The sequence below is a fragment of the Oncorhynchus mykiss genome, chromosome 3 (genome assembly GCF_057628025.1).
Source record: "Oncorhynchus mykiss isolate SJ-2025 chromosome 3, ASM5762802v1, whole genome shotgun sequence".
Classification (NCBI taxonomy): domain Eukaryota; kingdom Metazoa; phylum Chordata; class Actinopteri; order Salmoniformes; family Salmonidae; genus Oncorhynchus; species Oncorhynchus mykiss.
In genome coordinates this window covers 4,346,264-4,371,233 of record NC_143024.1, presented here as the reverse complement: position 1 = coordinate 4,371,233, position 24,970 = coordinate 4,346,264, and the positions used below count along the sequence as shown (strand labels likewise).

Genomic DNA, 24,970 nt, shown 5'->3' with positions numbered 1-24,970 from the left:
TCTCTCTCGCTCTGTCTCTCCCCCTCTCTCTCGCTCTGTCTCTCCCTCTCTCTCTCTCTATTTCTCTCTTTCTCTCTTCCCTCAGGAGTGTAAAGTATCTTCCAGCTCCTCATCAGTCCAGAAGAATTTCTCTCGTCCGGCCTGTCCAGCCAACCGCCGCCCCCCGTCACGCTGGGCTAGTTGTTCCCCCTCCACCTCTTCCTCCTCCTCCACCTCCTCCTCCTCCACCCCTATAAACCAGCCCTCTTCCGGCTCCGCCCACAAACACACCTCATTCTCCTACTCAGCCTATCACACGGAGACAGTCATCATCTGACCCCCAGCTGACCCTGTGTCTGAACCAATAAGATGCCTTTCGTTACTATACGTACTCTGACATTTCTGACATCCTTCCTTGATTCCTTCACATCGAAGGTACGAGTCGGGTGGGGGGGGGGGGGGTTGGGGGGGGATGGGGGGGGGCCTTTTCCTCCACCGCCTCTATACGTACCAAGACGGTTACTTCTACAACCAATCAGACGATCCAAGAGCTTCAGCTGTGGACCAACGTGGAGTTGGTTCACCGATCATCTTCAGAATGTAATCTCATCGACTAGCGGAGGAGACGTTTCATGTATTCTACTATAGCAACTCCAGGATCCCCAATGCTGACTGTACCTCTGTGGCTTAATGTGCATCCCAAATGGCACCCTATTCCCTATATAGTGCGCACTATTTTAGACCAGAGCCCATAGTGCCATAGGGTGTTTTTTGGTCAAAAGTAGTGCACTAAATAGGGAATAGGGTGCCATTTAGGAGGCTAATATATTCAACGCCTTTCATTTCACGTACTCTCTTTAACTTGACATGTTGCATAATAATTACAGTATTACAGAATAAATGTTCGTTATTCTTTACCTTTCTGATATCAGATGGATTACATAAAACGGGCCTGTTTCTTCATATTTACCAAAGGTGTCGTCTACAGCTTCTCTTCTCTCTATAAAAAAAAAAAAGGACTGATGAGTTTCTATGCTTTTATTTGATTGGACATCGCCGGCTGTTGTCGGGCAGGATAGCCGACTAGCTCCTTGTGTGTTAGCGCTTCCTGTTTGTTGGGGGGGGCCATGCTTAAAGGGGCAATCTGCAGTTCATACAAAAAAAACACTTTACTAATAGCAGAATGACCCCTTTTTTTTAAATATATTTTTAAATTTTATTTTTAACTTGATGAAATGGACAACAAACCCTTTCTACTGGTGGTCTCTGTAACCGATGGTTACCTACCCGGCCCTATTGACTAATACCACAGTCTGTTGAATCGACGTGGTCGTGACCTCGTGGTCTCTGTAACCGATGGTTACCTACCCGGCCGTATTGACTAATACCACAGTCTGTTGAATCGACGTGGTCGTGACCTCGTGGTCTCTGTAACCGATGGTTACCTACCCGGTCCTATTGACTACAGTCTGTTGAGTCGATGTGGTGGTGACCTCGTGACCTCGTGGTCTCTGTAACCGATGGTTACCTACCCGGCCCTATTGACTAATACCACAGTCTGTTGAATCGACGTGGTGGTGACCTCGTGACCTTGTGGTCTCTGTAACCGATGGTTACCTACCCGGCCCTATTGACTAATACCACAGTCTGTTGAATCGACGTGGTGGTGACCTCGTGACCTCGTGGTCTCTGTAACCGATGGTTACCTACCCGGCCCTATTGACTAATACCACAGTCTGTTGAATCGACGTGGTGGTGACCTCGTGACCTTGTGGTCTCTGTAACCGATGGTTACCTACCCGGCCCTATTGACTACAGTCTGTTGAGTCGATGTGGTGGTGACCTCGTGACCTCGTGTCTATATCATGAACGTGATGCCTTTGCTGTTTTTAATTTGTGTAATAAATGTAGCTACATATTTACCGTCTACTTCTTAATACGTCTGGATTACAATTTATATTATAATAATAATAATAATGTGTATTCTTCTCATATTCAAAAATCCTGTTTTTAAAAACAATTTGGGGGGGGGGTTGTGTGTTTTGTATTGTCAGGTATTTAGACTACTGAGTTGTTGGAACTGAGAACATAAACATTTCTCTACACCATAACATCTGATAAATATGTTTTGTATTGTCAGGTATTTAGACTACTGAGTTGTTGGAGCTGAGAACATAAACATTTCTCTACACCCACCATAACATCTGATAAATATGTTTTGTATTTTCAGGTATTTAGACTACTGAGTTGTTGGAGCTGAGAACATAAACATTTCTCTCCACCCACCATAACATCTGATAAATATGTTTTGTATTGTCAGGTATTTAGACTACTGAGTTGTTGGAGCTGAGAACATAAACATTTCTCTACACCCACCATAACATCTGATAAATATGTTTTGTATTGTCAGGTATTTAGACTACTGAGTTGTTGGAACTGAGAACATAAACATGTCTCTCCACCCACCATAACATCTGATAAATATGTTTTGTATTGTCAGGTATTTAGACTACTGAGTTGTTGGAGCTGAGAACATAAACATTTCTCTACACCATAACATCTGATAAATATGTTTTGTATTGTCAGGTATTTAGACTACTGAGTTGTTGGAGCTGAGAACATAAACATTTCTCTACACCATAACATCTGATAAATATGTTTTGTATTGTCAGGTATTTAGACTACTGAGTTGTTGGAGCTGAGAACATAAACATTTCTCTACACCCACCATAACATCTGATAAATATGTTTTGTATTTTCAGGTATTTAGACTACTGAGTTGTTGGAGCTGAGAACATAAACATTTCTCTACACCCACCATAACATCTGATAAATATGTTTTGTATTGTCAGGTATTTAGACTACTGAGTTGTTGGAGCTGAGAACATAAACATTTCTCTCCACCATAACATCTGATAAATATGTTTTGTATTGTCAGGTATTTAGACTACTGAGTTGTTGGAGCTGAGAACATAAACATTTCTCTCCACCATAACATCTGATAAATATGTTTTGTATTGTCAGGTATTTAGACTACTGAGTTGTTGAAGCTGAGAACATAAACATTTCTCTACACCCACCATAACATCTGATAAATATGTTTTGTATTGTCAGGTATTTAGACTACTGAGTTGTTGGAGCTGAGAACATAAACATTTCTCTACACCCACCATAACATCTGATAAATATGTTTTGTATTGTCAGGTATTTAGACTACTGAGTTGTTGGAACTGAGAACATAAACATTTCTCTCCACCCACCATAACATCTGATAAATATGTTTTGTATTGTCAGGTATTTAGACTACTGAGTTGTTGGAACTGAGAACATAAACATGTCTCTCCACCCACCATAACATCTGATAAACATGTGACCAATATAGATTTGATTTGATTTGATCCACTTTGACACCCAGCCAATCATCTGCATTCTTCCCGTTTGAGCGATTACCATGGCGATGACAACTATCCCACAAGTTGCCGGGCTGATCCATCATTCTGAAGAGGGGGTTGATTTCATCCGTCTACTCCAGGGACTCAGGAGTTGACTGGGCTGATCCATCATTCTGAAGGGGGGGTTGATTTCATCTGTCTACTCCAGGGACTCAGGAGTTGACCGGGCTGATCCATCATTCTGAAGGGGGGGTTGATTTCATCCGTCTACTCCAGGGACTCAGGAGTTGACCGGGCTGATCCATCATTCTGAAGGGGGGGTTGATTTCATCCGTCTACTCCAGGGACTCAGGAGTTGACTGGGCTGATTTACGTCCCAAATAGCATATACCTTATTCCCTATGAAGTGCACTACTTTAAAACAAGACTTTGGACTCCAGGGCCCTGATCAAAAGTAGTGCACTATATAGGAAATAGGGAGCCGTTTGGGACGCAGGCCTAGATTCCCTATTCCCTCCCTCCCTCCCTCCCTGGGGGGGGGGGGGGGGGGGGGGCAGACCCGGCTCCCTGGGGGGTGGGGGACCAGACCCGGCTCCCTGGAGCCGGGGGGGGGGGGGGGGGGGGGGGGCAGACCTGGGTTAAACACTACTTAAAATCTTTCAAATACCTTTTGAGTGTTTTCTCTAGCCTTCCTAGAGAGCCAGCTGTGTGGGGTTTATTGTTTTGGCACCTTTTCCTATTGGTCCGTTAAGCCAGGCAAGCTGAATGAAATGATTTCAAATAGTAGTTGAACCCAGGTGGTGGACAGACACCTGAGCCCAGGCTGTCTAAACTTGGCACCCTGCGCTGATAGAAATAGCATGCGTTTAGCCACGATGTCTCGGTGCCTGAAATCCTACCCCTCCACTGGGTCTGGTGATAGAAGCCCAGTCCTGACCTCTCCTTCCCTGGGATGGGTTCCTGTTTCTGGGTCTGGTGATAGAAGCCCAGTCCTGACCTCTCCTTCCCTGGGATGGGTTCCTGTGTCTGGGTCTGGTGATAGAAGCCCAGTCCTGACCTCTCCTTCCCTGGGATGGGTTCCTGTTTCTGGGTCTGGTGATAGAAGCCCAGTCCTGACCTCTCCTTCCCTGGGATGGGTTCCTAGGTCTGGGTCTGGTGATAGAAGCCCAGTCCTGACCTCTCCTTCCCTGGGATGGGTTCCTGGGTCTGAGTCTGGTGATAGAAGCCCAGTCCTGACTTCTCCTTCCCTGGGATGGGTTCCTGGGTCTGGGTCTGGTGATAGAAGCCCAGTCCTGACCTCTCCTTCCCTGGGATGGGTTCCTGTTTCTAAGTCTGGGTCTGGGTGGGACGTGGGAGGGAGGGGGCTCACGTGTTCGCCTAAGTACCCAGTCAGTCTGTAAAAACAGTAAACAAACCTGGACTTCATTCTGCATAGTGACAGACAGACATGGGCCCAGGGGAGAGCTCCACCAGGCAGACAGACATGGGCCCAGGGGAGAGCTCCACCAGGCAGACAGACATGGGCCCAGGGGAGAGCTCCACCAGGCAGACAGACATGGGCCCAGGGGAGAGCTCCACCAGGCAGACAGACATGGGCCCAGGGGAGAGCTCCACCAGGCAGACATGGGCCCAGGGGAGAGCTCCACCAGGCAGACAGACATGGGCCCAGGGGAGAGCTCCACCAGGCAGACAGACATGGGCCCAGGGGAGAGCTCCACCAGGCAGACAGACATGGGCCCAGGGGAGAGCTCCACCAGGCAGACAGACATGGGCTGTCTATCTTCATTCTACATAGTGACAGTCACATATAGATAGACATGGTAAAGAGATGGTAGGGTAGGTACATTTAGCTCCATACACTACCTGTCAAACAACAGTCAGTCTCCTAAACACACAGAGCGGACACACACACACACACACGAAGAACAGACACACACCTTGTACTATAGCAGCTGTGACAGCATCTTTATGGTGTTTAGGGCACTCCCTCTCAAACAGCTGTTCTCTGGTCCACAGGTCCTCTCCACAAGTTCCCGAGCGTGTGTGTGTGTGTCCCACCGCCCTCCGACCCCTGACATCCGAACCCTGACCTCCGACCCTTCTCTCTAGGAGTCCTAGGGCCCCAGCGGTTTGGGTTCCACTGAGGGCTGTGGCATCTGCCAACCTGCCATCCATCCTGCCCTGAAATAGACATTCTACTGAACAGACACGTTGACATTCAACTCAACTGCAAGAGAGAGTGTGTGTGTGTGTGTGTGTGTGTGTGTGTCCTGGGTCTTATCTCAGGAAGGTTTTAGTACCATGCTGACTCCAGCACATTCCCAGACTTCCTGTGTTGCAGCAGACAGCCGAGTATCAACCTGGTGATGCATCACTTAGTGGCCTGTCCTCTTCCGTCTCCCTCACTCCTTCCCTCTGTTTCTCTCTCTCAGCCTCTCTCCCCCTCCCTCCCCCTCCTCCCTCCCCCTCCCTCCCTCCCTCCATCCCCCCCCTCCCTCCCTCCATCCCCCCCCTCCGTCCCTCCCTCCACCCCCCCCTCCCTCCCTCCCTCCATCCCCCCCTCCCTCCCTCCCTCCATCCCCCCCTCCCTCCCTCCCTCTCTCTCTGTGTTTCTCTCTCTCTCTCAGAGCCACACGCTCCTCTCTCCATTAGCCTGACTGTAATTTCAGACGGACTCCATCCTCTAACAGAAACTGCATGGTAACATCCTCCTCAGCGGGATAGATGATCAAGCCTAAACCCATTCAACCTGTTCCTCTTTGATCAAAAGGCTTGGTTCATTATTCACGTCCATATATGGAGATGTGCTGTATATACAATATGTATAGAACTGACCTATCAGACAAGCAGACGACATAGTGTCATCACTCACTCCATGCCAATTGGTTTAACTAAATTGCCACTGCCTGCCTGAGGAGACCACAAGGCTGTCCTGTCACTCAGTATCCAGGTGGTTGTTGACCCTGGTGACTTCTTGTTCCGTACAGTAGGAGGTAGAGCAGAGTCCTAGAGTCTGGAACGACTGGGGTAGGGCAGAGTCCCAGAGTCTGGAACGACTGGGATAGGGCAGAGTCCTAGAGTCTGGAATGACTGGGATAAGGCAGAGTCCTAGACTCTGGAATGACTGGGATAGGGCAAAGTCCCATAGTCTGGAATGACTGGGATAGGGCAGAGTCCCAGAGTCTGGAACGACTGGGATAGGGCAGAGTCCTAGACTCTGGAATGACTGGGATAGGGCAGAGTCTGGAATGACTGGGGTAGGGCAGAGTCCTAGAGTCTGGAATGACTGGGGTAGGGCAGAGTCCCAGAGTCTGGAATGACTGGGATTGGGCAGAGTCCCAGAGTCTGGAACGACTGGGATAGGGCAGAGTCCCAGAGTCTGGAACGACTGGGATAGAGCAGAGTCCTAGAGTCTGGAACGACTGGGATAGAGCAGAGTCCTAGAGTCTGGAACGACTGGGATAGGGCAGAGTCCCAGAGTCTGGAACGACTGGGATAGAGCAGAGTCCTAGAGTCTGGAACGACTGGGATAGGGCAGAGTCCCAGAGTCTGGAACGACTGGGATAGAGCAGAGTCCTAGAGTCTGGAACGACTGGGATAGGGCAGAGTCCCAGAGTCTGGAACGACTGGGATAGGGCAGAGTCCCAGAGTCTGGAACGACTGGGATAGGGCAGAGTCCCAGAGTCTGGAATGACTGGGATAGGGCAGAGTCCCAGAGTCTGGAAGGACTGGGATAGGGCAGAGTCCCAGAGTCTGGAACGACTGGGATAGGGCAAAGTCCCATAGTCTGGAATGACTGGGATAGAGCAGAGTCCTAGAGTCTGGAACGACTGGGATAGGGCAGAGTCCCAGAGTCTGGAATGACTGGGATAGGGCAGAGTCCCAGAGTCTGGAATGACTGGGATAGGGCAGAGTCCCAGAGTCTGGAATGACTGGGATAGGGCAGAGTCCCAGAGTCTGGAATGACTGGGATAGGGCAGAGTCCCAGAGTCTGGAAGGACTGGGATAGGGCAGAGTCCCAGAGTCTGGAACGACTGGGATAGGGCAAAGTCCCATAGTCTGGAATGACTGGGATAGAGCAGAGTCCTAGAGTCTGGAACGACTAGGGTAGGGCAGAGTCCCAGAGTCTGGAATGACTGGGATAGAGCAGAGTCCTAGAGTCTGGAACGACTAGGGTAGGGCAGAGTCCCAGAGTCTGGAATGACTGGGATAGAGCAGAGTCCTAGAGTCTGGAACGACTAGGGTAGGGCAGAGTCCCAGAGTCTGGAATGACTGGGATAGAGCAGAGTCCTAGAGTCTGGAACGACTAGGGTTGGGCAGAGTCCTAGAGTCTGGAACGACTGGGGTTGGGCAGAGTCCCAGAGTCTGGAATGACTGGGATAGAGCAGAGTCCTAGAGTCTGGAACGACTAGGGTTGGGCAGAGTCCTAGAGTCTGGAACGACTGGGGTTGGGCAGAGTCCTAGAGTCTGGAACGACTGGGATAGGGTCCCAGAGTCTGGAATGAAACATGAGGTGATGGAGGAGGATGAATGGCACGACAGTGGGGCCTCAGGATCTCGTCACGGTATCTCTGTGCATTCAATTTGCCATCGATAAAATGCAATTGTGTTCATTGTCCGTATTCACAGGTCTGCTATTCACAGGTCTGCTATTCACAGGTCTGCTATTCACAGGTCTGCTATTCACAGGTCTGGTATTCACAGGTCTGCTATTCACAGGTCTGCTATTCACAGGACTGCTATTCACAGGACTGCTATTCACAGGTCTGATATGCACAGGTCTGGTATTCACAGGTCTGATGTTCACAGGTCTGGTATTCACAGGACTGCTATTCACAGGACTGCTATTCACAGGTCTGGTATTCACAGGTCTGGTATTCACAGGTCTGGTATTCACAGGTCTGATATTCACAGGTCTGGTATTCACAGGTCTGGTATTCACAGGACTGCTATTCACAGGACTGCTATTCACAGGTCTGGTATTCACTCTCAATGGTGCATCTGTAGACGTTTGTGAGGGTCTTAGGGACCAAGACAAATTTCTTCAGCCTCCTGAGGTTGAAGAGGCTCTGTTGCGACTTCTTTGCCACACTGTCTGCGTGGCTGGACCATATCAGGTTGTCTGTGATGTGGACGGGGGGCGTGCTCTCTCTGTTGCATCCTGTACTCCACGGTCAGATCCTTCTTTGTGTTGACGTTGAGGGAGAGGTTATTTTTCTAGCACCACTCTCCCAGTGCCCTCACCTCCTCCCTGTAGGCGGTCTCGTCGTTGTTGGTAATCAGGCCTACTACTGTTGTGTCGTCTTCAAACCAGTCATGGGTGAACAGAGAGTACAGGGGGGGGGAGGGGGGGGGTGAGCATGCACCCTTGTGGGGCCCCCGGTGTTGAGGATCAGCGTAGTGGAGGTGTTGTTGCCTACCTTCACCACCTGGGGGCGTCCCGTCTCCCTCTCTCCCCATCAGTCTATGGACTTATAACTTGCTGTCTCCATGACGATACTATCCTACCAGTAGCGACAGTCCTCCCTTCTGTGGCCAGAGTCAGACATCTACAATATGTCTGTATGTTTGTCTTGCTATTCTTACCTTCTTACCGTTACAGGGCTGCTATTGGCTATCAGGTTGTTCAGCTCAGTAGCTCCTTACCGTTACAGGGCTGCTATTGGCTATCAGGTTGTTCAGCTCAGTGGCTCCTTACCGTTACAGGGCTGCTATTGGCTATCAGGTTGTTCAGCTCAGTGGCTCCTTACCGTTACAGGGCTGCTATTGGCTATCAGGTTGTTCAGCTCAGTGGCTCCTTACCGTTACAGGGCTGCTATTGGCTATCAGGTTGTTCAGCTCAGTGGCTCCTTACCGTTACAGGGCTGCTATTGGCTATCAGGTTGTTCAGCTCAGTGGCTCCTTACCGTTACAGGGCGGCTATTGGCTATCAGGTCGTCCAGCTCAGTAGCTCCTTACCGTTACAGGGCTGCTATTGGCTATCAGGTCGTTCAGCTCAGTGGCTCCTTACCGTTACAGGGCGGCTATTGGCTATCAGTTTGTTCAGCTCAGTGGCTCCTCGTCTCCCTCTCTTTATGTCTTATTGTGTTTTCGCAGAATAAACATCACCTGAGTTAGACACAGTATAAACATCACCTGTTAGATACAGTATAAACATCACCTGAGTTAGATACAGTATAAACATCACCTGTTAGACACCGTATAAACATCACTTGAGTTAGACACAGTATAAACATCACCTGTTAGATACAGTATAAACATCACCTGTTAGATACAGTATAAACATCACCTGTTAGACACAGTATAAACATCACCTGTTAGACACAGTATAAACACCTGTTAGATACAGTATAAACATCATCTGAGTTAGATACAGTATAAACATCACCTGTTAGACACAGTATAAACATCACCTGTTAGACACAGTATAAACATCACCTGTTAGATACAGTATAAACATCATCTGAGTTAGATACAGTATAAACATCACCTGTTAGACACAGTATAAACATCACCTGTTAGACACAGTATAAACATCACCTGTTAGACACAGTATAAACATCACCTGTTAGACACAGTATAAACATCACCTGTTAGACACAGTATAAACATCACCTGAGTTAGACACAGTATAAACATCACCTGTTAGACACAGTATAAACATCACCTGTTAGACACAGTATAAACATCACCTGTTAGACACAGTATAAACATCACCTGTTAGATACAGTATAAACATCACCTGTTAGATACAGTATAAACATCACCTGTTAGACACAGTATAAACATCACCTGTTAGACACAGTATAAACACCACCTGTTAGACACAGCATAAACATCACCTGTTAGACACAGTATAAACATCACCTGTTAGACACAGTATAAACATCACCTGAGTTAGATACAGTATAAACATCACCTGTTAGACACAGTATAAACATCACCTGTTAGACACAGTATAAACATCACCTGTTAGATACAGTATAAACATCACCTGTTAGATACAGTATAAACATCACCTGTTAGACACAGTATAAACATCACCTGTTAGACACAGTATAAACACCTGTTAGATACAGTATAAACATCATCTGAGTTAGATACAGTATAAACATCACCTGTTAGACACAGTATAAACATCACCTGTTAGACACAGTATAAACATCACCTGTTAGATACAGTATAAACATCATCTGAGTTAGATACAGTATAAACATCACCTGTTAGACACAGTATAAACATCACCTGTTAGACACAGTATAAACATCACCTGTTAGACACAGTATAAACATCACCTGTTAGACACAGTATAAACATCACCTGTTAGACACAGTATAAACATCACCTGAGTTAGACACAGTATAAACATCACCTGTTAGACACAGTATAAACATCACCTGTTAGACACAGTATAAACATCACCTGTTAGACACAGTATAAACATCACCTGTTAGATACAGTATAAACATCACCTGTTAGATACAGTATAAACATCACCTGTTAGACACAGTATAAACATCACCTGTTAGACACAGTATAAACACCACCTGTTAGACACAGCATAAACATCACCTGTTAGACACAGTATAAACATCACCTGTTAGACACAGTATAAACATCACCTGAGTTAGATACAGTATAAACATCACCTGTTAGACACAGTATAAACATCACCTGTTAGACACAGTATAAACATCACCTGTTAGATACAGTATAAACATCACCTGTTAGATACAGTATAAACATCACCTGTTAGACACAGTATAAACATCACCTGAGTTAGATACAGTATAAACATCACCTGAGTTAGACACAGTATAAACATCACCTGAGTTAGACACAGTATAAACATCACCTGTTAGACACAGTATAAACATCACCTGAGTTAGACACAGTATAAACATCACCTGTTAGACACAGTATAAACATCACCTGAGTTAGACACAGTATAAACATCACCTGAGTTAGATACAGTATAACCATCACCTGTTAGATACAGTATAAACATCACCTGAGTTAGACACAGTATAAACATCACCTGAGTTAGACACAGTACAAACATCACCTGAGTTAGATACAGTATAAACATCACCTGAGTTAGACACAGTATAAACATCACCTGTTAGACACAGTATAAACATCACCTGAGTTAGACACAGTATAAACATCACCTGTTAGACACAGTATAAACATCACCTGAGTTAGATACAGTATAAACATCACCTGTTAGACACAGTATAAACATCACCTGAGTTAGACACAGTATAAACATCACCTGTTAGATACAGTATAAACATCACCTGTTAGACACAGTATAAACATCACCTGTTAGATACAGTATAACCATCACCTGTTAGATACAGTATAACCATCACCTGTTAGATACAGTATAACCATCACCTGAGTTAGATACAGTATAAACATCACCTGTTAGACACAGTATAAACATCACCTGTTAGATACAGTATAAACATCACCTGTTAGTCACAGTATAAACATCACCTGTTAGACAAAGTATAAACATCACCTGTTAGACACAGTATAAACATCACCTGAGTTAGATACAGTATAAACATCACCTGAGTTAGATACAGTATAAACATCACCTGTTAGATACAGTATAAACATCACCTGTTAGATACAGTATAAACATCACCTGAGTTAGATACAGTATAAACATCACCTGTTAGATACAGTATAAACATCACCTGTTAGATACAGTATAACCATCACCTGTTAGATACAGTATAAACATCACCTGTTAGACACAGTATAAACATCACCTGTTAGACACAGTATAAACACCACCTGTTAGACACAGTATAAACACCACCTGTTAGACACAGCATAAACATCACCTGTTAGACACAGTATAAACACCACCTGTTAGACACAGTATAAACACCACCTGTTAGACACAGCATAAACATCACCTGTTAGACACAGTATAAACATCACCTGTTAGACACAGTATAAACATCACCTGAGTTAGACACAGTATAAACATCACCTGTTAGACACAGTATAAACATCACCTGTTAGACACAGTATAAACATCACCTGTTAGACACAGTATAAACATCACCTGAGTTAGACACAGTATAAACATCACCTGAGTTAGATACAGTATAAACATCACCTGTTAGACACAGTATAAGCATCACCTGAGTTAGATACAGTATAAACATCACCTGAGTTAGATACAGTATAAACACCACCTGTTAGACACAGCATAAACATCACCTGTTAGACACAGTATAAACATCACCTGTTAGACACAGTATAAACATCACCTGAGTTAGACACAGTATAAACATCACCTGTTAGACACAGTATAAACATCACCTGAGTTAGATACAGTATAAACATCACCTGTTAGACACAGTATAAACATCACCTGAGTTAGATACAGTATAAACATCACCTGAGTTAGATACAGTATAAACATCACCTGTTAGACACAGTATAAACATCACCTGAGTTAGACACAGTATAAACATCACCTGTTAGACACAGTATAAACACCACCTGTTAGACACAGTATAAACACCACCTGTTAGACACAGTATAAACACCACCTGTTAGACACAGTATAAACATCACCTGTTAGACACAGTATAAACATCACCTGTTAGATACAGTATAAACATCACCTGTTAGACACAGTATAAACATCACCTGAGTTAGACACAGTATAAACATGACCTGAGTTAGACACAGTATAAACATCACCTGTTAGACACAGTATAAACATCACCTGTTAGACACAGTATAAACATCACCTGAGTTAGACACAGTATAAACATCACCTGAGTTAGATACAGTATAAACATCACCTGTTAGACACAGTATAAGCATCACCTGAGTTAGATACAGTATAAACATCACCTGTTAGACACAGTATAAACATCACCTGAGTTAGACACAGTATAAACATCACCTGAGTTAGATACAGTATAAACATCACCTGAGTTAGACACAGTATAAACATCACCTGAGTTAGACACAGTATAAACATCACCTGAGTTAGACACAGTATAAACATCACCTGAGTTAGATACAGTATAAACATCACCTGTTAGACACAGTATAAACATCACCTGAGTTAGACACAGTATAAACATCACCTGAGTTAGATACAGTATAAACATCACCTGTTAGACACAGTATAAACATCACCTGAGTTAGACACAGTATAAACATCACCTGAGTTAGATACAGTATAAACACCACCTGTTAGACACAGTATAAACATCACCTGAGTTAGATACAGTATAAACATCACCTGAGTTAGACACAGTATAAACACCACCTGTTAGACACAGTATAAACATCACCTGTTAGACACAGTATAAACATCACCTGTTAGACACAGTATAAACATCACCTGAGTTAGATACAGTATAAACATCACCTGAGTTAGACACAGTATAAACATCACCTGTTAGACACAGTATAAACATCACCTGTTAGACACAGTATAAACATCACCTGTTAGACACAGTATAAACATCACCTGTTAGACACAGTATAAACATCACCTGTTAGATATAGTATAACCATCACCTGAGTTAGACACATGTAACTACCCTGGAGAGATGACATCACACATTTAACTACCCTGGAGAGGTGACATCACACATTTAACTACCCTGGAGAGGTGACATCACACATATAACTACCCTGGAGAGGTGACATCACACATTTAACTACCCTGGAGAGGTGACATCACACATTTAACTACCCTGGAGAGGTGACATCACACATTTAACTACCCTGGAGAGGTGACATCACACATTTAACTACCCTGGAGAGGTGACATCACACATTTAACTACCCTGGAGAGGTGACATCACAGGGCCCATTGGAATGCAGTATGTCCTATTTAATGCACCATCTTTGACCAGAGCCCAATGGGACACAGTTTGACCAGGGCCCATTGGGACACAGTTTGACCAGAGCCCATTGGGACACAGTTTGACCAGGGTCCATTGGGACACAGTTTCACCAGGGTCCATTGGGACACAGTTTGACCAGGGCCCATTGGGACACAGTTTGACCAGGGCCCATTGGGACACAGTTTGAACAGTGCCCATTGGGACACAGTTTGACCAGGGCCCATTGGGACACAGTTTGACCAGGGCCCATTGGGACACAGTTTGACCAGGGCCCATTGGGACACAGTTTGACCAGGGTCCATTGGGACACAGTTTGACCAGGGTCCATTGGGACACAGTTTGACCAGGGCCCATTGGGACACAGTTTGACCAGGGCCCATTGGGACACAGTTTGACCAGGGCCCATTGGGACACAGTGTGACCAGGGCCCATTGGGACACAGTTTGACCAGGGCCCATTGGGACACAGTTTGACCAGGGTCCATTGGGACACAGTTTGACCAGGGCCCATTGGGACACAGTTTGACCAGAGCCCATTGGGACACAGTTTGACCAGGGCCCATTGGGACACAGTTTGACCAGGGCCCATTGGGACACAGTTTGACCAGGGCCCATTGGGACACAGTTTGACCAGGGCCCATTGGGACACAGTTTGACCAGAGCCCATTGGGACACAGTTTGACCAGGGCCCATTGGGACACAGTTTGACCAGAGCCCATTGGGACACAGTTTGAACAGGGCCCATTGGGACACAGTTTGACCAGTGCCCATTGGGACACAGTTTGACCAGAGCCCAGAGTGATGAAACAAGAAACAGGGCATTCTACAGAAATAGGCCGAACCATAGATGAAAGAGCTGTACTTCAGAAGCACTATCAGTATGTGTGATTGTAGAATAAGCCTGGCCTTCTCTCGGGATCAGTCAGATTGGGTTAGGGTTGATATGGGACCAATCCCATATCAATTGAGAGAAGTTGATTTACTGTAATCTGAGTTCTGAATCCAACCTCTCTGCTGGGGTGGGGGGGTGGGGGGTAACCAACTATGTGTTATTACAAAAGCCTCTCCTGACTGAATAAGGACCTGCAAGCTGAATGTGTTCCTCAGACAAGAGTGCTTTGTTTATAACAGGGGAATGAATGGAGACAGGCAGAAGGAAGCTCTGTTCCTACTGCCATGTGATCTTACACACTGTGTGGAGACTCTATGAAAGAATTATGGTTGGTGTGTGTTTTATATCAAACATCCAATCTGCTAAACTAAGGAGACAACCCTTACATGAATATAAAGTGAACTGCAAAGATTTTTTTCCCCCACAAATAAAGGAAAATCAGGAGGAGGGAGAGAGGAGGTGGGGATATCAGGAGGAGGGAGAGAGGTGGGGATATCAGGAGGAGGTAGAGAGGAAAGGTGGGGATATCAGGAGGGAGAGAGGAAAGGTGGGGATATCAGGAGGAGGGAGAGAGGAGAGGTGGTGATATCAGGAGGAGGGAGAGAGGAAAGGTGGGGATATCAGGAGGAGGTAGAGAGGAAAGGTGGTGATATCAGGAGGAGGGAGAGAGGAAAGGTGGGGATATCAGGAGGAGGTAGAGAGGAAAGGAGGGGATATCAGGAGGAGGTAGAGAGGAAAGGTGGGGATATCAGGAGGAGGTAGAGAGGAAAGGTGGTGATATCAGGAGGAGGGAGAGAGGAAAGGTGGGGATATCAGGAGGAGGGAGAGAGGAAAGGTGGGGATATCAGGAGGAGGTAGAGAGGAAAGGTGGTGATATCAGGAGGAGGGAGAGAGGAAAGGTGGGGATATCAGGAGGAGGTAGAGAGGAAAGGAGGGGATATCAGGAGGAGGGAGAGAGGAAAGGTGGTGATATCAGGAGGAGGGAGAGAGGAAAGGTGGGGATATCAGGAGGAGGGAGAGAGGAAAGGTGGGGATATCAGGAGGAGGGAGAGAGGAAAGGTGGGGATATCAGGAGGAGAGAGAGGAAAGGTGGGGATATCAGGAGGAGGGAGAGAGGAAAGGAGGGGATATCAGGAGGAGGGAGAGAGGAAAGGTGGGGATATCAGGAGGAGGGAGAGAGGAAAGGTGGGGATATCAGGAGGAGGGAGAGAGGAAAGGAGGGGATATCAGGAGGAGGGAGAGAGGAAAGGTGGGGATATCAGGAGGAGGGAGAGAGGAAAGGAGGTGATATCAGGAGGAGGGAGAGAGGAAAGGTGGGGATATCAGGAGGAGGGAGAGAGGAAAGGAGGGGATATCAGGAGGAGGGAGAGAGGAAAGGTGGGGATATCAGGAGGAGGGAGAGAGGAAAGGTGGGGATATCAGGAGGAGGGAGAGAGGAAAGGAGGTGATATCAGGAGGAGGGAGAGAGGAAAGGAGGTGATATCAGGAGGAGGGAGAGAGGAAAGGTGGTGATATCAGGAGGAGGGAGAGAGGAAAGGTGGGGATATCAGGAGGAGGGAGAGAGGAAAGGTGGGGATATCAGGAGGAGGGAGAGAGGAAAGGTGGGGATATCAGGAGGAGGGAGAGAGGAAAGGTGGGGATATCAGGAGGAGGGAGAGAGGAAAGGTGGTGATATCAGGAGGAGGGAGAGAGGAAAGGTGGGGATATCAGGAGGAGGGAGAGAGGAAAGGAGGGGATATCAGGAGGAGGGAGAGAGGAAAGGAGGGGATATCAGGAGGAGGGAGAGAGGAAAGGTGGGGATATCAGGAGGAGGGAGAGAGGAAAGGAGGGGATATCAGGAGGAGGGAGAGAGGAAAGGTGGGGATATCAGGAGGAGGGAGAGAGGAAAGGAGGGGATATCAGGAGGAGGGAAAGAGGAAAGGAGGGGATATCAGGAGGAGGGAGAGAGGAAAGGAGGGGATATCAGGAGGAGGGAGAGAGGAAAGGTGGGGATATCAGGAGGAGGGAGAGAGGAAAGGAGGTGATATCAGGAGGAGGGAGAGAGGAAAGGAGGTGATATCAGGAGGAGGGAGAGAGGAAAGCTGGGGATATCAGGAGGAGGGAGAGAGGAAAGGTGGGGATATCAGGAGGAGGGAGAGAGGAAAGGTGGGGATATCAGGAGGAGGGAGAGAGGAAAGGATGTTATATCAGGAGGAGGGAGAGAGGAAAGGTGGGGATATCAGGAGGAGGGAGAGAGAAAAGGTGGGGATATCAGGAGGAGGGAGAGAGGAAAGGTGGGGATATCAGGAGGAGGGAGAGAGGAAAGGTGGGGATATCAGGAGGAGGGAGAGAGGAAAGGTGGTGATATCAGGAGGAGGGAGAGAGGAAAGGTGGGGATATCAGGAGGAGGGAGAGAGGAAAGGTGGGGATATCAGGAGGAGGGAGAGAGGAAAGGTGGGGATATCAGGAGGAGGGAGAGAGGAAAGGTGGTGATATCAGGAGGAGGGAGAGAGGAAAGGAGGTGATATCAGGAGGAGGGAGAGAGGAAAGGAGGTGATATCAGGAGGAGGGAGAGAGGAAAGGTGGGGATATCAGGAGGAGGGAGAGAGGAAAGGTGGGGATATCAGGAGGAGGGAGAGAGGAAAGGAGGGGATATCAGGAGGAGGGAGAGAGGAAAGGAGGTGATATCAGGAGGAGCGAGAGAGGAAAGGAGGTGATATCAGGAGGAGGGAGAGAGGAAAGGAGGTGATATCAGGAGGAGGTAGAGAGGAAAGGTGGGGATATCAGGAGGAGGGAGAGAGGAAAGGTGGTGATATCAGGAGGAGGGAGAGAGGAAAGGTGGGGATATCAGGAGGAGGGAGAGAGGAAAGGAGGGGATATCAGGAGGAGGGAGAGAGGAAAGGTGGTGATATCAGGAGGAGGGAGAGAGGAAAGGAGGGGATATCAGGAAGAGGTATTTCCATTTTTTTTTTAAATGTATTTTTTATTTATTTAATTTTTTTCAGCCCCTGTCCCCGCAGAAAGCCTTTTTGGCTGTTGGTAGGCTGTCATTGTAATTAAAATGTTGTTCTTAACTGACTTGCCTAATTAAATAAAGGTTAAATAAAAATAAAAGTTGAGAAAAAAAAGGAGGTGAACTGATAGCACGGCATGTTTGAATCATTTTTGAACGACATATATAATTACTAGACGGTACGGTGAACCGAAAAATGAGTGTATACCACAATTCTCTTTGGTAAAACTACATAGAATCAATCATTCTGAATGATTGGAGTGTTCGCTTGCCCTCGTGTGTCGGTTCCAGCGAAGTGCAGCTGGCCAAGTTCCTTGTTCACTGGTTCATGTTTCCGGGGGGAGAGGTTTCAATGTAACACCACAACATTGAGCTAACAGACAGCACAGGTTTGTGAATTATTTTAAGATGTCGCTTCTTATGTTATATCACCTAATTATCAGGTTGTTAGGGACGTTTTCTCCACAGTACTTTTGGGGATGTTAAAGTCTACGCTTTTAGAAATCCACATTTTTATAAAGGGGATATAACTGAAGGACATGGTTAGTTTAGCTAGCTCTTGCCCATCGCTCAAAGGCAACAACAATAAGGTGCCGCTGCACGGGTCAGATGCGCATGCGTAGATCTCTTAGTTGGGACCGGACGCATGCCCTTGGACCTGAGCTACTGTCTATCTGAAAGATTTCCTCAGTTAGCACAGACAGAGGACTATTATGGACTGGTAGCTGCACACATACGACCTAGCAACCAACTCTGGCCAACTGTTTTACAGTTCAATAACAGTGCTGATTCCTCTGTTTCCCTCCCTTGCTCTTCCTCTCCTTTTTGTTTCTCTCTCTCCTCCTCTTCCTCAGTCCCTCTCCTGTCTGTTTCTATCCCTCCATCCTTCTCTCCTACCTTTCCCTGGTAGCAGCATGGTTCTGTCTGCAGCCAGGCAGCACCTCCTCGGGGGCAGTCGGCTTGGTGCCTGGGGGCAGCACCTCCTCTGGGGCAGTCGGCTTGGTGCCTGGGGGCAGCACCTCCTCAGGGGCATTGGATCAGTTTACACCGCTGCCAAGGGGTTCCAGGAGAAGGAGATCAGAGAGAAACTCCAAGCTTTCCCTGGGGGATCTATAGACCTTGTCAAACAGGAGTCGGGCATTGCGGTACTGACCGTCAACAACCCTGCTCGCATGAACGCTTTCTCTGGTATGGAAGCACTGCCTAATGTTACAGTGCCTTCGAAAGTATTCGGCCCCCTTGAACTTTGCGACCTTTTGCCACATTTCAGGCTTCAAACATAAAGATATAAAACTGTATTTTTTTGTGAAGAATCAACAACAAGTGGGACACAATCATGAAGTGGAACGACATTTATTGGATATTTCAAACTTTTTTAACAAATCAAAAACTGAAAAATTGGGCGTGCAAAATTATTCAGCCCCTTTACTTTCAGTGCAGCAAACTCTCTCCAGAAGTTCAGTGAGGATCTCTGAATGATCCAATGTTGACCTAAATGACTAATGATGATAAATACAATCCACCTGTGTGTAATCAAGTCTCCGTATAAATGCACCTGCACTGTGATAGTCTCAGAGGTCCGTTAAAAGCGTAGAGAGCATCATGAAGAACATGGAACACACCAGGCAGGTCCGAGATACTGTTGTGAAGAAGTTTAAAGCCGGATTTGGATACAAAAAGATTTCCCAAGCTTTAAACATCCCAAGGAGCACTGTGCAAGCGATAATATTGAAATGGAAGGAGTATCAGACCACTGCAAATCTACCAAGACCTGGCCGTCCCTCTAAACTTTCAGCTCATACAAGGAGAAGACTGATCAGAGATGCAGCCAAGAGGCCCATGATCACTCTGGATAAACTGCAGAGATCTACAGCTGAGGTGGGAGACTCTGTCCATAGGACAACAATCAGTCGTATATTGCACAAATCTGGCCTTTATGGAAGAGTGGCAAGAAGAAAGCCATTTCTTAAAGATATCCATAAAAAGTGTCGTTTAAAGTTTGCCACAAGCCACCTGGGAGACACACCAAACATGTGGAAGAAGGTGCTCTGGTCAGATGAAACCAAAATTGAACTTTTTGGCAACAATGCAAAATGTTATGTTTGGTGTAAAAGCAACACAGCTGAACACACCAACCCCACTGTCAAACATGGTGGTGGCAGCATCATGGTTTGGGCCTGCTTTTCTTCAGCAGGGACAGGGAAGATGGTTAAAATTGATGGGAAGATGGATGGAGCCAAATACAGGACCATTCTGGAAGAAAACCTGATGGAGTCTGCAAAAGACCTGAGACTGGGACGGAGATTTGTCTTCCAACAAGACAATGATCCAAAACATAAAGCAAAATCTACAATGGAATGGTTCAAAAATAAACATATCCAGGTGTTAGAATGGCCAAGTCAAAGTCCTGACCTGAATCCAATCGAGAATCTGTGGAAAGAACTGAAAACTGCTGTTCACAAATGCTCTCCATCCAACCTCATTGAGCTCGAGCTGTTTTGCAAGGAGGAATGGGAAAAAATGTCAGTCTCTCGATGTGCAAAACTGATAGAGACATACCCCAAGCGACTTACAGCTGTAATCGCAGCAAAAGGTGGCGCTACAAAGTATTAACTTAAGGGGGCTGAATAATTTTGCACGCCCAATTTTTCAGTTTTTGATTTGTTAAAAAAGTTTGAAATATCCAATAAATGTCGTTCCACTTCATGATTGTGTCCCACTTGTTGTTGATTCTTCACAAAAAAAATAAAGTTTTATATCTTTATGTTTGAAGCCTGAAATGTGGCAAAAGGTCGCAAAGTTCAAGGGGGCCGAATACTTTCGCAAGGCACTGTATATTGTATAAATTGATCCGATTGTTGCTCTTTGCTGACCTGCAATTCAGACTAAATATCACTCCGATTCTCTTTGGTTTTCTCTTCACCAAACGGAGTGAAAAATATATTTCAGTTTATATTTCCGACTCTTTGTTTCTCCTGAGAATGACAGTGGAACAAAGGGGGCTGGTGCTCAATGAACTGGGTTGTGTTGAGTAGGGCACACTGTAGCAAGACGTTTTGCAACAGATGACCAAAAAAAAAAAAACGTGTTTATTCAGCTGCTCATCCTGGGAGGTCCACAAAAAGAACACAAAACATGACAACAGAACACTGATACACTGATGGACAAGGACTTACAATTACAAAACCATTTAACAATACAACAAAACAATGTGTTTGTTTGTGTCCCCTCACATTTTCCGTCATTCCATGAGATATTGTTTAATCTGGGTTTTTTTTAAAAGGTAATTTTGCTGTTCGCTGGGAGCTGTAATTGGGAGATGGGAGTTCCATGCGATCATGGCTCTGTGTAATACTGTGCTTTGCCGTGAATTCAGTTTGGACTTGGGAACTGTGAAGGGACCCCTGGTGGCATGTCTTGTGGGGTATGTCTGGGTGTCTGAAGAGACCCCTGGTGGCAGGTCTTGTGGGGTAGGTATGAATGTCTGAAGAGACCCCTGGTGGCATGTGTATAGGTGTCTGAGGAGACACCTGGTGGCATGTCTAGTGGGGTATGTCTTGGTGTCTGAAGAGACCCCTGGTGGAATGTCTTGTGGGTTATATATGGGTGTCTGAAGAGACCCCTGGTGGCATGTCTTGTGGGGTATGTATGGGTGTCTGAAGAGACCCCTGGTGGCATGTCTTGTGAGGTATGTATGAATGTGTGAAGAGACCCCTGGTGGCATGTCTTGTGGGGTATGTATAGGTGTCTGAAGAGACCCCTGGTGGCATGTCTTGTGGGGTATGTCTGGGTGTCTGAAGAGACCCCTGGTGGCAGGTCTTGTGGGGTATGTATGGGTGTCTGAAGAGACCCCTGGTGGCATGTCTTGTGGGGTATGTATGAATGTGTGGAGACCCCTGGTGGCATGTCTTGTGGGGTATGTATAGGTGTCTGAAGAGACCCCTGGTGGCATGTCTTGTGGGGTATGTCTGGGTGTCTGAAGAGACCCCTGGTGGCAGGTCTTGTGGGGTAGGTATGAATGTCTAAAGAGACCCCTGGTGGCATGTCTTGTGGGGTATGTATGAATGTCTGAAGAGACACCTGGTGGCATGTCTTGTGGGGTATGTATAGGTGTCTGAAGAGACCCCTGGTGGCATGTCTTGTGGGGTATGTATAGGTGTCTGAAGAGACCCCTGGTGGCATGTCTTGTGGGGTATGTATGGGTGTCTGAAGAGACCCCTGGTGGCATGTCTTGTGGGGTATGTATGGGTGTCTGAAGAGACCCCTGGTGGCATGTCTTGTGGGGTATGTATGGGTGTCTGAGCTGAATGTTATTTGATTAGACAGACTATCTAGAATTTTCATCACAGTAATATTTCTCATGAAAACTAGAAGAGAAGCAGTTTGTCTCTCGTCAATCCTCCACCTCATATTGAACATGTTCAGGTTGTACCTCCCTGTTTCATTCAGGTTCAAAACGTTTTATCCCTACTGAACACTACCCTGTTTTCTCCAGGTTCCATGATGGTGGAGCTGGAGGAGAGGGTGTCCCAGCTAGAGGAGTGGACGGAGGGCAAAGGTCTCATCATCCAGGGGGCTGCTGGGACATTCTGCTCTGGGTCAGACCTCAACGCAGTCAGGGCTATATCCAATCCTCAGGTCAGTTTTCAATGTTGTCAGAGATATATCTAACCCTCAGGTCAGTCCTCAATGCTGTCAGAGATATATCCAACCCTCAGGTCAGTCCTCAATGTTGTCAGAGATATAGCCAACCCTCAGGCCAGTCCTCAATGTTGTCAGAGATATATCCAACCCTCAGGTCAGTCCTCAATGTTGTCAGAGATATATCCAACCCTCAGGTCAGTCCTCAATGTTGTCAGAGATATATCTAACCCTCAGGTCAGTCCTCAATGTTGTCAGAGATATAGCCAACCCTCAGGCCAGTCCTCAATGTTGTCAGAGATATATCCAACCCTCAGGTCAGTCCTCAATGTTGTCAGAGATATAGCCAACCCTCAGGCCAGTCCTCAATGTTGTCAGAGATATATCCAACCCTCAGGTCAGTCCTCAATGTTGTCAGAGATATATCCAACCCTCAGGTCAGTCTCTCTGAGGTTCTCTCTCTGAAAGACCAGTAGAAAGCTCAGTGAACAGTTTTTATTCAGTCACATTTGTATTGGGGCACTCCTACTTCCATCCAATCTGACTTCCTAAACCGAGTGTGCTTCTTTCCTTCCTTGGTTGATGAATTAAGGTCACTAATTAGTCAGGAAGTCCCCTCACCTGGTTGTCTAGGTCTTAATTGAAAGGAACCCCCCCCCCCCCCCCCCAAAAACCAGCAGACACTACCAGGCCCTCCATGGAATGAGTTGGACCTCCTGGTCTAAAACAAAGCGTCTTGTCTTTCAGGATGGGATGAAGATGTGTACGTTCATGCAGAATGCCCTGACCAGACTACTGAGGTAGTTACACACTACCCTCTGTGGTAGAAGGTTCTAGATCGGCGTGTCACACCAGATGCTCTGTGCCACACTAACCCACGTGTTCTCTGTTGAAGGCTACCTCTGTTGTCTGTAGCTCTGGTGGAAGGGAACGCACTGGGGGGAGGAGCTGAACTCACTACTGCCTGTGACTTTAGGTACAGTAACGTGACTCACTGTCCATAGATATCACCATTGTGTTTATTAACCTTTAGGCCTACATCCAGATAGTGGAGAAAAGTAGAGTTCACATAAAAAGGCCTTTTCTAGAAATATAAAAAAAACAAATCCACCAAGTTTCCAATCTGTAAAAAACCAACTTCCCGGTCTCTCCCTGCTAGGTTGATGGCGCCGGGCGGTGTGATCCAGTTTGTCCATAAACACATGGGTCTGGTCCCTGGTTGGGGCGGTGCAGCTAGATTGGTACGCATCGTAGGCGGCCAGAACGCCCTGCAGATGCTGGGTGGCGCTTTGAAAATAGACCCAGAGATGGGGCTTCAGATTGGGCTTGCGGACGGGGTCCTGGAAGGTTCCCTGGCTGGGTCTGGAGCCAATGCCCTCCTGGAGGCAGAGCAGTGGTTGGGATGCTACACCGCGGGTCCAGCCCCGGTCATCAGAGCCATAAAGAGCGTGGTGGTGTCTGGGAGAGAGCTCCCCCTGGAGGTGGCCCTGAGGACTGAGAGGGACGTGTTCGGGACAGTGTGGGGAGGACCGGCTAACCTACAGGCTCTGGCCACTAAGGCCAAACACAAGTGAATTAACTAATCTTGCGATTACATTGTAGTCTCGTGCTAATGTTCTGGAGAAACCTAGAACGTCTGGAGTGGAAGTCGTGAACCAACCCACACCGAGACTGAACTGGAACATTAGGATGGGCTGTAGAGGGTCTGAACTCAACCAGAACACACTGAACTAGTGTATTCATTCTGACAATTATGTTGTTAAAAAAAAGGGTCTCTTAAAAACAGAAGCAAATGAATCCTACTTATACTATAGTTTTAGTTGGGAAATGTTTTGAACCCATTAGGCAGAATTAATACATCCCTGAACTGTGCTCTGGGAGTTTGACAGTACCCAATGACAGATTTATATTGCTGTGTTGTGAGTGACCACTAACAATCAATTATTTCAGTGAAGGAATTGTTGTCGACTGTTGGGACAATTATATGGGCCCCATCTAAAAGTGGTAATGTTTATTACAGGAGAGTCCGATACACTAGTTGTGACATGTGAAGATGGTATTGTGCCTTTTGGCCTTTGTGGCTCTACTACAGTCCATTAACACCGGGGTGACTGAACGCCAGGGGGTGACCCAACACCAGGGGGGGTGACCCAACGCCGGGGGGGGTGACCCAACAC

At 46.6% G+C, this 24,970-nt stretch overlaps 2 protein-coding genes and 1 long non-coding RNA gene across 8 annotated transcripts in view; 2 read left to right on the top strand and 1 right to left on the bottom strand.

Annotated features, from left to right (window-relative positions):
* LOC149984272 (uncharacterized) overlaps positions 1-726 on the top strand; it is a 73,596-nt gene extending 72,870 nt beyond the window's left edge. For all 6 annotated transcript variants that reach the window (XM_090219491.1, XM_090219485.1, XM_090219482.1 and 3 more), the window contains one exon: positions 86-726. In XM_090219491.1, coding sequence (XP_090075617.1) covers positions 86-316 — 231 coding nt within the window. In that variant the 3' untranslated portion in view covers positions 317-726. The remainder of the gene's footprint in view (positions 1-85) is intronic.
* Positions 727-1,398: 672 nt separating this feature from the next.
* Positions 1,399-1,902, bottom strand: LOC149984271 (uncharacterized). Its single transcript, XR_016491605.1, has 2 exons — positions 1,823-1,902; positions 1,399-1,480 (listed from the first exon to the last, which is right to left on the bottom strand). It is a non-coding gene; the product is annotated as an uncharacterized LOC149984271 (long non-coding RNA).
* Positions 1,903-18,488: 16,586 nt separating this feature from the next.
* LOC110510292 (ethylmalonyl-CoA decarboxylase 1) lies at positions 18,489-24,794 on the top strand. Its single transcript, XM_036938002.2, has 6 exons — positions 18,489-18,541; positions 19,007-19,340; positions 22,648-22,790; positions 23,541-23,593; positions 23,689-23,769; positions 23,953-24,794. The coding sequence occupies exons 2-6, from the start codon at positions 19,067-19,069 to the stop codon at positions 24,365-24,367; spliced, it is 966 nt and encodes a 321-aa protein (XP_036793897.2). The 5' UTR covers positions 18,489-18,541; positions 19,007-19,066; the 3' UTR covers positions 24,368-24,794.
* The last annotated feature ends 176 nt before the right edge of the window (positions 24,795-24,970 follow it).

Excerpts from the sequence above, each read along its gene's own strand:
- LOC110510292 (XM_036938002.2), top strand. The coding sequence starts at position 19,067 with ATGGTTCTGTCTGCAGCCAGGCAGCACCTCCTCGGGGGCAGTCGGCTT. Across the intron at positions 22,791-23,540 it reads GGGCTATATCCAATCCTCAG|GATGGGATGAAGATGTGTAC; the intron begins GTCAGTTTTCAA and ends CTTGTCTTTCAG. Across the intron at positions 23,594-23,688 it reads GCCCTGACCAGACTACTGAG|GCTACCTCTGTTGTCTGTAG; the intron begins GTAGTTACACAC and ends TCTCTGTTGAAG.